Source organism: Hyperolius riggenbachi, chromosome 4 (assembly GCF_040937935.1).
Source record: "Hyperolius riggenbachi isolate aHypRig1 chromosome 4, aHypRig1.pri, whole genome shotgun sequence".
Classification (NCBI taxonomy): domain Eukaryota; kingdom Metazoa; phylum Chordata; class Amphibia; order Anura; family Hyperoliidae; genus Hyperolius; species Hyperolius riggenbachi.
The window spans coordinates 390,440,368-390,456,475 of record NC_090649.1 but is presented as its reverse complement, the minus strand read 5'-3'; the positions used below and the strand labels follow the sequence as shown (position 1 = coordinate 390,456,475).

The following is a 16,108-nucleotide window of genomic DNA, read 5'->3' as shown; positions in this document are numbered from 1 at the left end:
ACCGGCCCAACGCAGCCGCACTACTACGGGTCATAGCGACCCGGAAGTAGTACAGGGTGAGGGGTTCGCCGACATCTCTAGTTTTCAACTGCAGTGTGAACAGGCCCTTAGGCATGAGAGAAGGAAGGGTATCGTTAGGCATTGGAGAGGGGGAGTAAAATACTTTTATCATACATAGTTAGGGAGTTGAAATGTTTACATAAATAGTTTTCTTACTGTGACAAAGAGTAGTGTGCTGGGCTCTGTGTCTTCAACTGGTTCACGATCTGCCTCATGATCTGCTGAGAGATAATTGTCAGGTTAGAAGTTAAAAAATATTGTAAAGGTGGATATAATTTTGCTGGTTCGATCAATGCAAACCAATTCATGTTTGCCAGATAGTGAAAAGCACTTGATCATACAGGAAGGAACATTTCAGCCAATTGTACAAGAATTTAGTGAATTTCAGTTATATTTCAATTAATTCAGGGTTTCTGAACATCCGCTTTGTGGAGGGGAGAAAAGGGTTGACATTATGACTCACTGCCTGAACAGACTGATTGACAGCACAAATCTATCATATTCTAGTATTACAAAACTGTTTTCTGATTGAGAGAAAAACATCGACCAGAATGTTGATCAGATGTAGTCCTATCAATATATGGCCACCTTTACCAGCAGAGAGTGACAGATATTGGGTATTATCTATCGCCAGAGCAGGGACAAGGTCCTCCAGCACCCAAGGCTGAGACACCAAAGTGCGCCCCTCCATCCCTTTCACCCCAGCCGTCACACACTGATTGCTATTAGACTAAGATGGCCACAGGGCCCACAACCTCCCCAACACCTTAATATCTAGTTATCTGGCTTGCAGTCACTGCTATGTGTATCCCCTTTTCTTATTTCTTTCTTCTTCATACACAATTAGGAATGACAATTGAATGAATTGTGCGCCCCTCCTACACTGCACCCTGAGGCTGGAGCCTCTCCAGCCTATGCCTCGGCCCGGCCCTGTCTATCGCACACTGCTGGGTCTGTGACTCTTCTCCCTGCTTACCTAGATTTGAAATTCAAAAAGAAGACAAGCCTAAGCTCGGGTTTCGAAAGCGATACATAGCTAAAGAGAGGCCTTAAAGGGATACTGTAGGGGGGTCAGGGGAAAATGAGCTGAACTTACCCGGGGCTTCTAATGGTCCCCCGCAGACATCCTGTGTTGGCGCAGCCGCTCACCGATGCTCCGGCCCCGCCTCCAGTTCACTTCTGGAATTTCTGACTTTAAAGTCAGAAAACCACTGCGCCTGCACGCCCGTGTCCTCGCTCCCGCTGATGTCACCAGGAGTGTACTGCGCAGACACAGACCATACTGGGCCTGCGCTGTGCGCTCTTGATGACATCAGCGGGATTGAGGACACGGCAACGCAGGCGCAGTGGTTTTCAGACTTTAAAGTCAGAAATTCCAGAGGTGAACCGGAGGCGGGGCCGGAGCATCGGTGAGTGGCTGCGCCAACACAGGATGTCTGCGGGGGACCGTTAGAAGCTCCGGGTAAGTTCAACTCATTTTCCCCTGACCCCCCTACAGTATCTCTTTAAGGCCTTGTTCACATTACAAATAGCCAGCACAATCGCAAGTACTGGAGATTTGGTGAGCACTTTTCACTTAGAAAAGCGCTTTTCTAAGCGCTTTTGCTCAGCGATTCATTTTTTCACTTCCTGACGTCAGTCAGGAAGTGAACTCTTTGATCCGGAAATGAATAAATACAATGTACTGTATTTATTCATTAAAGCGCTCGGGAAATTGCAATTCAAAGAGCTTTTGAAAGCGCTTTGCGATTTCCCTATACTTTCTATTGAACACAAACACTGAACGACCGGTCGTTTGGAAAAATCAGACGTGTGTATGTACCTTTAGTGAAGCAATCCCAATGTGTGCGTGTACAGTTTAAGGCCTGGAACCCACTAGGAGTGTTTTTCTGAGCGCTTTGTGATTTGAAAAGCTCTTGCTAATGTAATGTTATGGGTGTGATCCCACTTGAGCGATGTGATTAAAAAAAACAAAACCCCTTTTCAAATTACTAGCGCTTAGAAAAGGCTTCGAGTGGGTTTGAGCCCTAACAGGGAAACAGAGACGCAAGAAGAATAAAAATGTCCAAAAAGTTTAAAATTTGTAGTGGCAGTGGTGGACTTACCTCCTCCAAACAGACACAAGATATGGCAACAAAATTTAGCAGAACACATTTATTTACAAACTTTAGGGGGAAATGCAACGCATTTCGCAGGTATGACCCCGCTTCATCAGGCAATAGGTAGGAGTAGGTATAGTGCAGGTCTGTGGCTAAGCCAAGCGCCTCTGTGTGTACAGTTGCAGTGAAGCATTCTTATCATGAACTCTATGCTTTATTATATGTGTTGCACGTGTAACGCACAATGGGACTTTTCCTCTCTGTTGCATTGCAATCCTGTTTTTGCTGGATGTGTGAACCTAGCCTAAGATAAACTCTCATATGGGGTTCACATTACTGCAATGTTCATTTTATGTCCTTTAGCAATGCAGTTTTTTGTGTTAGTCATACGGAAATGCATAATGTTCATTTTTAAGCAAGACAAAGCAACAAATTAGCATTAGACTCATCAGGCCTCACCCTATGCATCCCTGTGTCATGAAAACTGTATTTCCCATTGACAAGGCAATCTAATTATTCTTTTATAGGCTTCCATTTGACTTTTACTGATGATTTGATTGGGAAAAGGAGCCAATCCAATACCACAAACAAAAAGTGCAATTTGCAATGAGGTGAAATAAGCACTTTCTAATGAATCATTGGGAATTTATTTGCACGGTAATATAACTTTTGGACAGACATCCAGAACTTGCTGTCTTCTGCTGGGCCCATTATTATGATCATATCTGAACTGTAATTATCAAGAAGTGTTCAGTAGAATGTTTTCTCCCCTACATTTTGCAAACCTGTGATCCTTATCCAAGATCTATCACTAAAGACATATTTAAGGTGGAGTCATTTCTCCTGGGTTTTTGCTATTGTGAGATATATTACATAAAACCAGTTGGCAAGCTCTAGGCTCATTTATATACTATAGTGCGTGCCATCAAATCTGACAGAGTGCTGGAACAAACTCCACTAACATGAAATCAAAGAAAGAAAGGTGTTGAAAAGTTAAAAACAATTAAAAACTGAGTAAGGCCTAGTATCTACTGGCTTCAAAACTCACATATAACAAGCTTCTAGTGAGCATTTTTAAGCCTCTGAAACGCACTACTATAGATTTCCATGGAAGGATATTATAGAGCAAGCTCTACCTGCATGTTTGCATCTCTTTGCATTGTGCCACTTCGCTTTCAGTGTGGCATGCTTTATGTCCTCTTTAGTGCTGATGCTCTCATAGATTGGCCAGAATGGGGCCATAAGCTTGGCAAAGATGGGGTGCCCAGATTTGGCTCAGGACCAGCCTGGTTACTGCACATATTCTTCACGCTTTTGCTAGCCATTTCAGGCGAGAGTTCCTCCTCTGATTCAGGCTAGCATTTATTGGAGCTTGAAATGTGCATGCCGAACACGAGGACAAATGCAAGACAAAAAATAAGCATGTGTTGGATGTTAAAGAGCTTGACACAGAGACAAGGCCTAGCATAGATCTGCTGTGATTATTCTGTTTCAGTGGCTGTGTGAGGGACAGGTCAGATTCTTAAGCCTGCACTGGAATGTAGTATTTACAGAAAAGAGCCACTTCCACTCCTATCTGAAATCAATACGTGATGATAAAGACTGAAGATCGTACAGAAGTGTATTCCAAACTGTGCAGATCTTATAATGTGAACATTTTCTAAAGATTTTCTAAAGATATGAGCATAATGTGAAATATGTGCTAAATGTACTCCAGAAATAAATGGGGTATACACAAAAAGGCCCACAGAAAGTTGGGTGCCGGGAAATACAGATAGTAGAATATCGGTAATATTAACTATATTCTACTGCTATTGTAGACTAAAGATAATAGAATATCGGTTATTTTATCGATATTCTACTACCACTTTCCATAACCTTACTCTAACACTAACCTTTCGCTATATACACCTAACACTATCCTCCCCCTACTTACTCCTAACACTAACCTCCCCCTGCCTACACCTAACTCTAACCTACCCCTACCTACTCCAAACACCAACCTCCCCCTACCTACTCCTAACTCTAACCTTCGCCTATCTACCCCCAACACTAACACCCCTTCTCTAAAACTAAAACTAAAGGTGGCCACACATCAGTCAACTTGGCGGCCGATCGACCATCCAATTCGATTATTATAATTGAACTGGATGAAAATCGGTGCCACCAAGTGCATGCCCGACCGACAAAGCGACCAATTTCTGGAAGGAAATTGGTTGCACAGTCGATCGCGCATGCCACAAGATGTCGAGCCGAAGTTGGGTGATCGGGTGTGCAGCGGTACGGCAGCGATTTATGGAACGAGCGATGAGAAGACGAAATCCCCGCCGCAATGTATAAATGTGCTCTCGTGTGCATTTATACGTTACTTGTCCTGTAGCAGCCTCTGCACGGTGTCCATAACCACCGGGCGGCTCTCCATACACGCCACTGGCGCATAACGTCTGATGTTAGACGCTATGCACTGACGTCAGACACTATGCATGAGTAGCGTGTACGAAGAGCCGCCCAGAGGTTACGGACACCGCGCAGAGGCTGCTACAGGACAGGTAACATATAAATGTACACACTGGGGGGGGGGACATTTATACATTGGGGCAGCCGCGGTGCAGACTCAGCCGACAGGAATCGCCTTTAGTATATGGGCAGAATCGACAAAAAGACAAATTGATCTCTAATCATATTTGATTAGAGATAAATTTGTCTCTTTGTCGTATCTGCCCATAATTGTTAGGTCTATGGCTACCTTAATTTCTCCTACCTGTAGAGTAGTGATGTCAAACCGGTCCTTCGAGGGTCGGCGTCTTCTCACATTTTTGACACAGCTCAAATTAATTGATGGTCTGAATCGGGAAATGTGTGGTCCATCAGATAAAACACATTCCTCTCTTTCTCAGTCCATCCTAAAGACTGGCATGTATCTGGCCCTCCAGGCCTGGAGTTCGACACCTGTGCGAGGAAATCCATGTACCTTCTGCCACTGTTTATAACCACCGCCGATATTTGTGGTTCCAGCACATTGTACCCGGACTCTGTGTGCCATAACTAGCTTCCCTTCAACAATAGCCAGAGTTTGGTTATATTATAGTCAACCTCTGGTGCCCATATCGTCCACTATGCCCCATCATAGACTCTATTTACATTGCCCAAGTTTCCAGGCATGCTATGTGTACAAATTGAGGTACAAAGGGGGCATGATCCACAAGATGCCCCTTCACCATGGATGCACCAGGTTGAGTATATATTTTTTCCCCCCTTATTATTGTTCTCTAAACCTAGGTGTGTCTTATAGTTCAGAAAAATATGGTAATTTTAAACAAACTAAAAGCGTACTGAAAACAACACAAAAACATTGTTTATACTATATATCCAAAAGTAAATCATTTATCCACGTTTCGCTATGTAAAACACATGACTCCAGGGCCGGCGCTCCCATACAGGCAAAGGGGGCAATTTCCCTAGGACCCCGACCTCTGCAGAGGCCCCACGCCGCCGGCCCTGCTAAATGCTGCCTGCTCCCCGGGGCCCTTGCTAACAAGCTGCAGCAGAAATTACTTACCTCCTTCAGCAGACGGCATAGTCCGGGCACTCTTGCCATGTTGTCTTACACCTCCTCTATGACCCGGCGCGTGTTTACAAATAATGCGCGCCGGATCATAGAGGAGGTGGAGGACAACATGGCAAGAGTGCACTGCCCGGACTGTGCCGTCCACCGGAAGAGGTGAGTAATTGCTGCTGCAGTTTGTTAGCAAGGGCCCCGGGGACTGGAGCAGAGATAGTTGCCAGGAATGGGTGTTTGGGTAGTGGGCCACCCCATTCAGCTGGTCCTGCCATGGGGCCCCCCAGCAAAACTTTGCTGCCTCCCCCCAATGTTCACACCCTTTACCTTACTAATCCCTTGTGACCCTCACAGCCTAGGGACATCATAATCTTCACACCCATAAAAATAAAGCTACAAAAAACTGATCTGAAGGATGAACCCCTTTATCAGAGGCAGTGATGTAGTAGTTGGGCCCTCTTACAGCTCTGCCCCCCCCCCCCCCCCCGGTTGCAAGGGCTGCTCCCCTAAAGTTATGCCCCTGACTCCACTTGCAACTCCAGGAACGGAATTCTTTTGTAAAAGTAGAGGACCACCTTACCACCTTGACCACCATTCTACTGTACGTCGCTGCAGTGCGAAGGCTGAAATAATGTCCCCAAAAACTGATGTAAAGCATAGTTAAATACAAGGGATTGTTTTTCTCCCTACAAAAGTTACATTTCTCTTTAACATGCCCAAAGACCTGATTCTGGCTGTCATTTATAATTCCTAGTTGTATAAACCTCTGTAAAATTGGTTTTGTTCCACATTCATCAAAACAGTTGAATCTGACATTTCACTCATCAGTGTACAGAATGTTTCACCCAAGGTATATATGTTTCCAGATAATTATTCACGGATTTCAGGTTATGCTAAATATAGAATATGCACTTAACCACATTTTAATTGCAAACGATTTCTGCTCAACCACACTAATGATTAAATAGTATGATTTAAAAAGCCCGGAGGAACAAAAGATGTACTTTAATCCCTACTTTAAGCAGCGTCTTAAATTCATTGTGAAAAACAATTGCTACATAGACTGTAATACAATATTTATCCGTGACTCATCCTTCCTTTTTAAATTTTAAACCTGGTAGACCAAGTGTGAAGTGGTACATCTGAATACTTTATAGGGAACTACCCAAGGTCATGAGGTACCCGATGCAGAGTCACGCCTGATTCAGGCCCCTTTTCCACTTGGGTCCTGCCTCGCCTTGCGTTGGGCTTCCCCACCGCTAGGGCAATGCAAGTCTATGGAGACCTGCATACTTAACGCGGTACGCCTGAAGTATCCAAACTGCTGCATTCCCGACACAAACTCTGCAGTGCACAGCCGCATGATCCTTGCCTACCACATACTGTAGATTATGCAGCAATGCAAGTCAATGGGCGATGCCGTAAGTGTAAATGATGGGAGCGGCGTGTATGCGCAAAGCGACAGGAATCCCAGTGATGTACTTCCTGCCCAGCAGGGAGTACATCACAGAGCAAGGGGCAGCGTTATGCATATGACCCCGTCGCCATACGGTGGTGCAGTCTGGTTTGTGTGGTGCAATTTAGACCAGTTGCTAGGTCTAAATTTTACAGGATATATTAGGGTAACTTTGTAATGGTGCATACACATGCCTGATCTTTACAAACGACGGGTCGTCAGACCCGCCCGCGGGGCAGCCGTTCTGCCGACAGTTTCCCCGTGTGTACAGTCTGTCGCCAGGCTGATAAGGCTGGTTTTGACTGATCCGCCGAGCGGATGTAAAGATCAGGAATGTGTACGCAGCTTAAAGGGAAGGTTCAGGGAGGGTGCCTAAAAAATAAAAATCAATTTCCACTTACCTGAGGCTTCCTCCAGCCCGTGGCAGGCAGGAGGTGCCCTCGCCGCCGCTCCGCAGGCTCCCGGTGGTCTCCGGTGGCCGACCCAACCTGGCCAGGCCGGCTGCCAGGTCGGGCTCTTCTGCGCTCCAAGGCCCGGCACTTCTGCGTCTCACGCCGGCGCGCTGACGTCATCGGACGTCCGCCGCGCTGTACTGCGCAGTACAGCCCGGCGGACGTCCGATGACGTCAGCGCGCCGGCGTGGGACGCAGACGTGCCGGTACTTGGAGCGCAGAAGAGCCCGACCTGGCACCCGGCCTGGCCAGGTCGGGTCGGCCACCGGAGACCACCGGGAGCCTGCGGAGCGGCGGCGAGGGCACCTCCTGCCTGCCACGGGCTGGAGGAAGCCCCAGGTAAGTGGAAATTGATTTTTATTTTTTAGGCACCCTCCCTGAACCTTCCCTTTAAGGAATCCATCTTTTTTAGCTTACTTACGGAACTTGCACAGTTCATTCTTATGTTTCTAGTATGCATAGCCATAGGAGTGACTGTGTTTTTCTTGGTCTAATCAATTGTGTGACATACCTCCCAACTTTTTGAGATAAGGAAGAGGGACACTTTAAGACACGCCCCTACCACACCTCTAACCACACCCCTCATCATGAATACTACAAATACTTAAGAAGCAAAAGATGTAGTTTTATCATTCAAACCACACTGGTCACATCTATTATCATTAGATTTCAATTTAAATGATGGGAATAATGTTTATAGTCAATTAAACACATTTTTCAGTAGAAAAATACATATATTTACACTGACCTGTGCATCAGTCCTGAAGGAGGGACAAATGAAGAAGAAAGAGGGACAGAGGGATTTGATTCCCAAAGAAGGACTGTCCCTCTAAAAAAGGGACAGGTGTGAGACCACAATCTATGGTACTGCAATTCTGAAGCTTAGTGTTATTAAAGGGGCATGAAGAGATGGACTAGTCCAAAATCTATCAGTTCTGTCAGATTTCTACTACCTACTGTAAGTGACAGTAACATAGGAGAAAAGTAATTTATGGCTCATTTTACTCTGGAAAAAAAATACTTCTTATCTGTATATGTTTGCACATATTTTACAATTTTTCACCATAGTGCCCCTTTAAAATCTATATTGCGAAATGCACCCAGATTTTCACAGGAAAAGTCCATCAAGTACTTCATAAGCCTGGAACTAATGAGTACATACCTTTAGTACTGTCTCCCTGCTATACTCTGACTGGGCAATGGGCATGACTTAAAGAGACACTTAAGCCAGAAAAAAAATGAGTTTTACTCACCTGGGGCTTCTACCAGCCCCTTACAGCAGTCCTGTGCCCTCACAGCCACTCACTAATCCTGTGGTCCCCCGCTGCCAGCTAGTTTCGTTTTTGCCGACAGGCCCGTCAGGACTGGCCACGCGTAGCTTTTTCCGCATTCCCGACTGAAATTAGCGCTAATGCGGGCCGAAACGCGTACAAAAATATGCGTTGTCGCATTATGCACGCATAGATATGCGGCAACGCGTATTTTTGTACGCGTTGCGGCCCGCATTAGCGCTAATTACAGTCGGGAATGCGGAAAAAGCTACGCGTGGCCAGTCCTGACGGGCCTGTCGGAAAAAACGAAACTAGCTGGCAGCGGGGGACCAGAGGATTAGTGAGTGGCTGCTAAGGGAACAGGACTGCTGCAGGGGCCTGGTAGAAGCCCCAGGTGAGTAAAACTCATTTTTTTTTCTGGCTTAAAGGCCCATACACACGTCGGATTTTAGCGAACGACCCGTCGTTTGAACGTTCCGTCGTTCGGACGTTTCCGCGTCAAATCCGACGTGTGTACAGACTATCATTCGGGTGATAAGACTGGTTACCAACGATCCGCCGGGCGGATCGCTGGTAACCAGTCTTATCACCCGAACGATAGCCTGTACACACGTCGGATTTGACGCGGAAACGTCCGAACGACGGAACGTTCAAACGACGGGTCGTTCGCTAAAATCCGACGTGTGTATGGGCCTTAAGGTTCACTTTAAGGTGGGTACACACATCAGATAAAAGTCTTTGGAAAATGAAAGATCACAGACCAATTTTACCCCCTTCCATGTAGTATGAGAGCCATACTCTAGACAATATACTCTATTGAGCTAAACTCCCCATCAGATAAAAATCTTTTCAAGATGCTGCACACAAAGATGCTGTACAAATGCAACAGATCAGTATCTGCAAAAGATCAGTTCCATGCAAAAGATCCGTTCCTGCAAAATGCATTCAAAGTCTATGATATCTGCAGATCTCATACACACCTTGTTTAACAGAAATTCATCTGCAGATCAGACAATCATCTGCAGATCCAAAGATCCATCCTGGTGGATCTGATCTGCAGATGATTGTCCGCAGTGGCGGCTCCAAGAAATTTTTTTAAGGGGTGCTATGCAGGTGCTGGACCAATGTCCGGGGGAGCTGACGACCTGCGTCGCGCGAAGCGCGCCGCGGCAAAAAATGGGCGTGGTCATGACCGGATGAGGGCGGGGCTAACTGTAATTTAAAGTGAACCCAGGGTGAGAGTGATATGGTGGCTGCCATATTTATTTCCTTTTAAACAATACTAGTTGCCTGGCAGCCCTGCTGATCTATTTGGCTGTAGTAGTGAACTGAATTACACCAGAAACAAGCCATGCAGCTAATCTTGTCAGTTCTGACAATATTGTCAGAAACCCCTGACCTGCTGCATGCTTGTTCAGGGTCTATGGTTGAAAGAATAAGAGGCAGAGGACCAGCACGGCAGCCAGGCAACTGGTATTGCTTAAAGGGAGATAAATATGGCAGCCTCAATATTATTCTCACCTCGGGTTCCCTTTAAAAGTGCAACGCAAAGACAGAGGGCCCAAGTTTTGGTGACCCTTTTCCCAGAAAATTCACATAATTGTGCAGGTTTTCTCAAGAAAATACACGTAATGTGAGCAGATTTTAACAAAAAACGTCCAATGACCCCAATATGCACAATCGGTAGCAGATATGACCCCAATATGCACAATCGGTAGCAGATATGACCCCAATATGCACAATCGGTAGCAGATATGACTCCAATATGCACAATCCGTAGCAGATATGACCCCAATATGCACAATCGGTAGCAGAAATGACCCCAATATGCACAATCGGTAGCAGAAATGACCCCAATATGCACAATCGGTAGCAGAAATGACCCCAATATGCACAATCGGTAGCAGAAATGACCCCAATATGCACAATCGGTAGCAGAAATGACCCCAATATGCACAATCCGTAGCAGATATGACCCCAATATGCACAATCCGTAGCAAATATGACCCCAATATGCACAATCCGTAGCAGATATGACCCCAATATGCACAATCCGTAGCAGATATGACCCCAATATGCACAATCCGTAGCAGATATGACCCCAATATGCACAATCCGTAGCAGATATGACCCCAATATGTACAATCAGCATCACCTGAAAAAGAAAAGAAAAACCCATTTACTCACCTACAGCCAGAAGACCTTCTTTCCCGACCTCCTGTCCCGAGTCCCGACCTCATTGTGGCGCGCAGCGCCCGCGCGCCCACGATCCTCTTCCTTCCCGACGTCACGACGAGACTTCCTGCCTGCATGCAGAGAGCAGGGCTACGGGAAAATGGCCGCCCGAAGCCATGCACTGCAGACTCGAAGTCTGCAGAACAGGGCTCCGGGCGGCCATCTTACCGTAGCCCTGCTCTGCTGCTTCGGGCTGCCGCTGTGAACTGACTTGGCGTCTTTTAGACGCCTGAAGTCAGTTCACTCCAGGGGGTGCTTTGGGGGTACTTGGACAATTCTAGGGGGTGCTCGAGCACCCCCTTGCACCCCCCTGGCGCCGCCCCTGATTGTCCGTTAAACAAGGTGTGTATGAGATCTGCAAATATCATAAGACTATGAATGGAACGGATATTTTGCAGATACAGATCTTTTGCATGTGTACTGCATCATTGTGTACATCATCTTGCAAAGATTTGTATCTGATCGGTAGTTCAGCTCCATAGAATAGACTGTGTAGAGTATGGCTCTCATACTACATGAAAGGGGGTAAAATTGGTCTGTGATCTTTCATTTTCCAAAGACTTTTATCTGATGTGTGTACCCACCTTTAGTATGTAGTGTTGTGTGCTATATGCTGGATATAACCACAGAACAGTACAATTGACCTCTGCCGCACAAAGCTGATCCGAGAGCAGTGACAGGGTTAACGTTTGCTGTATTCAGCCTCAGACATACAGTATACCAATGGAGGAAACCTGGAAGTGTTTGCTGACATGAAACTTCCACATCAAATAAATATTACATGTAGAGACTTGAGCTGCATGGCAGACACGCATGTTAATCCTGTATTTGTTCTGACTTGAATTGAGTTATGGTTTGTACTAGCTCTTCACATTTGGCACGATGCACACAATGCAGTGTGTCTAGATGCTGCATTCAGCTTGCTGGGACTGAAAGATGAGTCGGAAAGTTCTCTGCTTAACTGTCTAAATACAGCTACTGCATGTAAGAGAAACTACTGAAATAATGAACAGTGAAGAAAAGAAATCCATCTATACATCCGTAATTGCAGACCTATTACCTACATTCCAAGCTTGCCCATATAAACTGCCTACATATCACATCATGTACTAAGAATACTCTTTTGAAACAGCATCCAAATAAAGTCTACCTACTTTGGTTCTGGCCACTTGGCACCATGAATTTTCAGCCCACGCTGGCAATTTATTTCCTAACAGCCAAACAGTCAGCTAATTGCATTTTAAACCCTAAGACTACCTTAATGCCTTAGCATAACTAATACCTTAGCATTCCCCAGTGCTAAAGGCTGTCCCCCAACTATTAAATACTTTCTCCCTCAAACCTTATTATAACCATATGATTCTAGGTGCTAACCAAACCCCCCCCCCCCAAATAAAAAAAAAAAATAGCACTCCGCTACATGCTAAATACTGAACCCCTAAAAACGTAACACAATCTCCAGACTGCAAAGCTGTATCACTTCTCCAAATAATACCCAGCTAAATACTACCCACCCCCAACTAGCAACCCCTTGATGTTAATACTATATCCCTAAAATGTAACATAGCCCCCCAAAATGTAATACTGTCGCTCCCAAAGCATTACATGCCCCCCACATTACTAACTTTCATTCCTACTCAAAACCTAGCACAACCCCTGTGCTAAAATCTACTCCCTTCCCCCAAGACCTAGCGTAACCTCCCTGGTGCTTACTTAGCAACACGCGTAACTTTAAATGCCGGTGGTCCTGTGAAGTATCGCAACCGCGATTCTTCACTAGCGGCTGCTACTATGTTAATTAACATAGTTACTATAGATGGTAACTATGGTCACGTGGTCATGATACTTCACAGGACCACCCGCTTTTAAAGTTACGTGCGTCACTATGTAAGAAACGCACATAACCAAGGAAGGCACTCTCCTTATATATCAATGCCCGCTGCTATGTAAGTCGTGCATAGCGGCCACCCCTTCTTTTTAAAGAGACAGAAGAAAGAAGCCAGTTAAAAAACGTGTTTTTACCTTTTATTTCGCTTAAGAATGTTGGTCACTGCTAAAACGCTGCATTCCCGCGGCAGAATGAGAGTATTATAACCCCAAAATCCAAGGGCAAAAATCCACGAGTTTCCTGTTCGTGGATTTTGCTGCCCGGGGAGGCAGCGCTTAGCGCTGTAGCTCTGCCTCCAATCGCGTCAATCTGACCGCGCATCTCCGCCTCTCCCCACCCCTCTCTGTGAAAGAAGACTGAGAGGGGTGGGGAGAGGCGGCGATCAGCAGGAATTGACGCAAGTAGAGGCAGAGCTACAGCTCTAAGCTCTGCCTCTACCAGGAAGCACTCCCCGATTTTTGCCCAGGGGATTTGGGGGTTATAAAACCCTCGTTCTGCCGCGGGAATGCAGCATTTTAGCAGTGACTAACATCCTTAAGCGAAATAAAAGGTAAAAACTCATTTTTCAACTGGCTTCAGTCTCTCTTTAACAAATGCTCCCTCACATTCAGCTTTATGAATCAAGCCCTATTTCATTACTAAAATGCTTCCTTTAAGTTCACACGCGGAGTCATTATTTAGACAAAAAACCTCAAGGTCTGACTCACAGGAGTACTATGGGGGAGAGATGTCACCTGAGACTGTACATGTAGAGACAAGGAGCACTGACAGAAGTAGAGAGCACTTCACCAGGAGGAAGATACTAGTCTAAACCACTCTTCACAGCTTATTTAATACTTAGATTAAAAACAGTAATGCCCGTACATTTATAAAAAAACAGCATTGCATATCACCATCTCCTTGTCCAGGTCGGATTTCAGCGTCTCGACTCTCCTTCCCTTCCTGTACTCAGCGCATGTGTGCCTTGGCTCCGCCCTACCGGTTTCGTCATATCACATGACTGATGTAAGCAATGCTGTTTATGTTTTTTAAAAATGTATGGGTATTACTGTTTTTAATCTAAGTATTAAATAAGGGTTTTCCACATATATGGTTTCTTCCCAAGTTCACTTGCAGAAATATCTATGTGAAAAAAAGCCCTGGTGGCAGATGCTGGCTGTTGATGCAAAGCAGTGATTTGGTGAGCAGGTACATGTGGGGGGGGGGAAGGGGGAAGGCCTGAGCCTGCAGGTGGTGGACCCCTATATGTATGCACACGTCGGTCCTTGTAACAGTTGCATTGTAACGTTGTCACTAAAGGGTAATAGAATAAGGTTTGGTAACAGGCTATACATTGTACATTTTGTTTTCCTTTTTAAAGGCGTCTCTTCATAAAGACAATCTTGGATGCAGGATTGAAGGATAACTGAGGGGTGATCGCATTTGTATTATATGCACATAAGTCAAAATTATTAAGATGAAAAACTGTTTTCCATTAACCCTTGCAACATATACAGTACAGCAAAACTGAAAACACTGAAAACAAAAGTGGAATTTTCCTCTAAGCTTTATATGAACTTGAGACAAGAGTTAAGTCTGATCCAGCTGTTGTCTACAGCCTGTGCAGTGATCCCTACACAGACATGTATTCCTGGTTGAAGGAAGTGTGCTGTAACAAGACGATGGTATGGGATATGCGCAATCAGCTGATTAGTGGACTGCTATTTTACCTATAGGACTGTCACAAGTCATCTGTCTGAGAGACAGACACCTGTACAAAGCTTTTCTGTAACAGAAAAGGGCCTATCTATAAAGGTGACAATCAGCTCATCACCAGAAACATTTCATTTCTGCAGACACTACGGGACATTTCTCTATCAACATATTTATAAATGTGACAATAAACTTAAACTTCTATAAGGGCTTGGCTATTTTCCCCCGATGTACAGTAATTATTGAAGTAAAAATCAACTGATTTAAAATGTTGCGATCAGGTTTATAAGGACTTTCTAGATTGGCAAATGGCATTCACTAATTTGAAAGTGGAGTATGCTAATGGCTTTGGTAGAGCAGAGACATTATTGCGTGGAGGAGATCCATGCAGACATGGGGAGAACATACAAACTCTGTGCAGATGGTGTCCTGGATGAGATTTGAATCAGGTCCCAGTACTGCAATGTACCACATTGGATGTTCCAGAGTCAGATTAATGCAAGGCTCACAATTTCTATATAGAGTGACAGCACGCTACAAATCTCTGTAAAAAGCAGAGAATAATCTGACACTATAGCTCCCTATAAAAATGCTTTAGCAGCAGAATATTACTGGGACTGAGTGATTTGTCTCTGGGGATGTCACTTGTGTAGCACTGTTCTTAGTTCTCCCCGTGCTTGCCTGGGTTTCCTCTGGGCACCCTGGTTTCCTCTCCCATCCCAAAACCTTACATATAAGTTAATTAGCTCCCCCTAAATAGGCCCTAGAATACGATGAGCATATGACTATGGTAGGTATTACCAGTAGATTGTGAGCCCCTCTGATAGACAGTTAGTGACAAGAATACATACTCTGCAAAAGTGCTGCAGAAAATGCCGGTGCTATATAAGATACTATATTATAATAATAATAATAGTGATGTGCATATAGTACAGGTGCATGTTGACAGAATTTGTCCATAAAGTCAATGGAATCCGATATGAAAAACTACGGTAACTATAACAAGTAACGTGTCTATATATCTTATCTGAAGTTTAGATAGTTTACACAACAAATCTAGCTGCAAACAGCTTCAACAGTATACCATTATTTCTTCCTGCTGTGATACAATGAAAGCAGCCATGTTTTGCTTGTCATCATTACACACAGGCAATGCTGCTCTGCATCTCCAGCCCTCAGCCTGTGAAAACTTCACTCCCCCCTCCTCCTCCCTCCTCCCCTCTGCCTCTGAAATCTCTGGCTGGTAACACCTCCTCCTGCCCAGACTGAGCTCCCATAAACCCTTGCTACATAGGTCTTAGAGTGCCAAGGCACTGGGGAAGCCTTGGGCGAGGCTTGTTTAGTTTATAGGGAATTAGTATTGAAACTAAAAAAAAAAAAAATTAAAAAAAATATT

General features: G+C 45.0%; 1 protein-coding gene across 3 annotated transcripts in view; it reads right to left on the bottom strand.

Annotated features, from left to right (window-relative positions):
- Positions 1-16,108, bottom strand: part of EDARADD (EDAR associated via death domain) — a 121,581-nt gene that overhangs the window by 76,639 nt on the left and 28,834 nt on the right. For 2 of the 3 annotated variants that reach the window (XM_068232166.1, XM_068232168.1), the window contains one exon: positions 217-281. In XM_068232166.1, coding sequence (XP_068088267.1) covers positions 217-281 — 65 coding nt within the window. The remainder of the gene's footprint in view (positions 1-216; positions 282-16,108) is intronic. The other variant, XM_068232167.1, reaches the window with a different exon arrangement.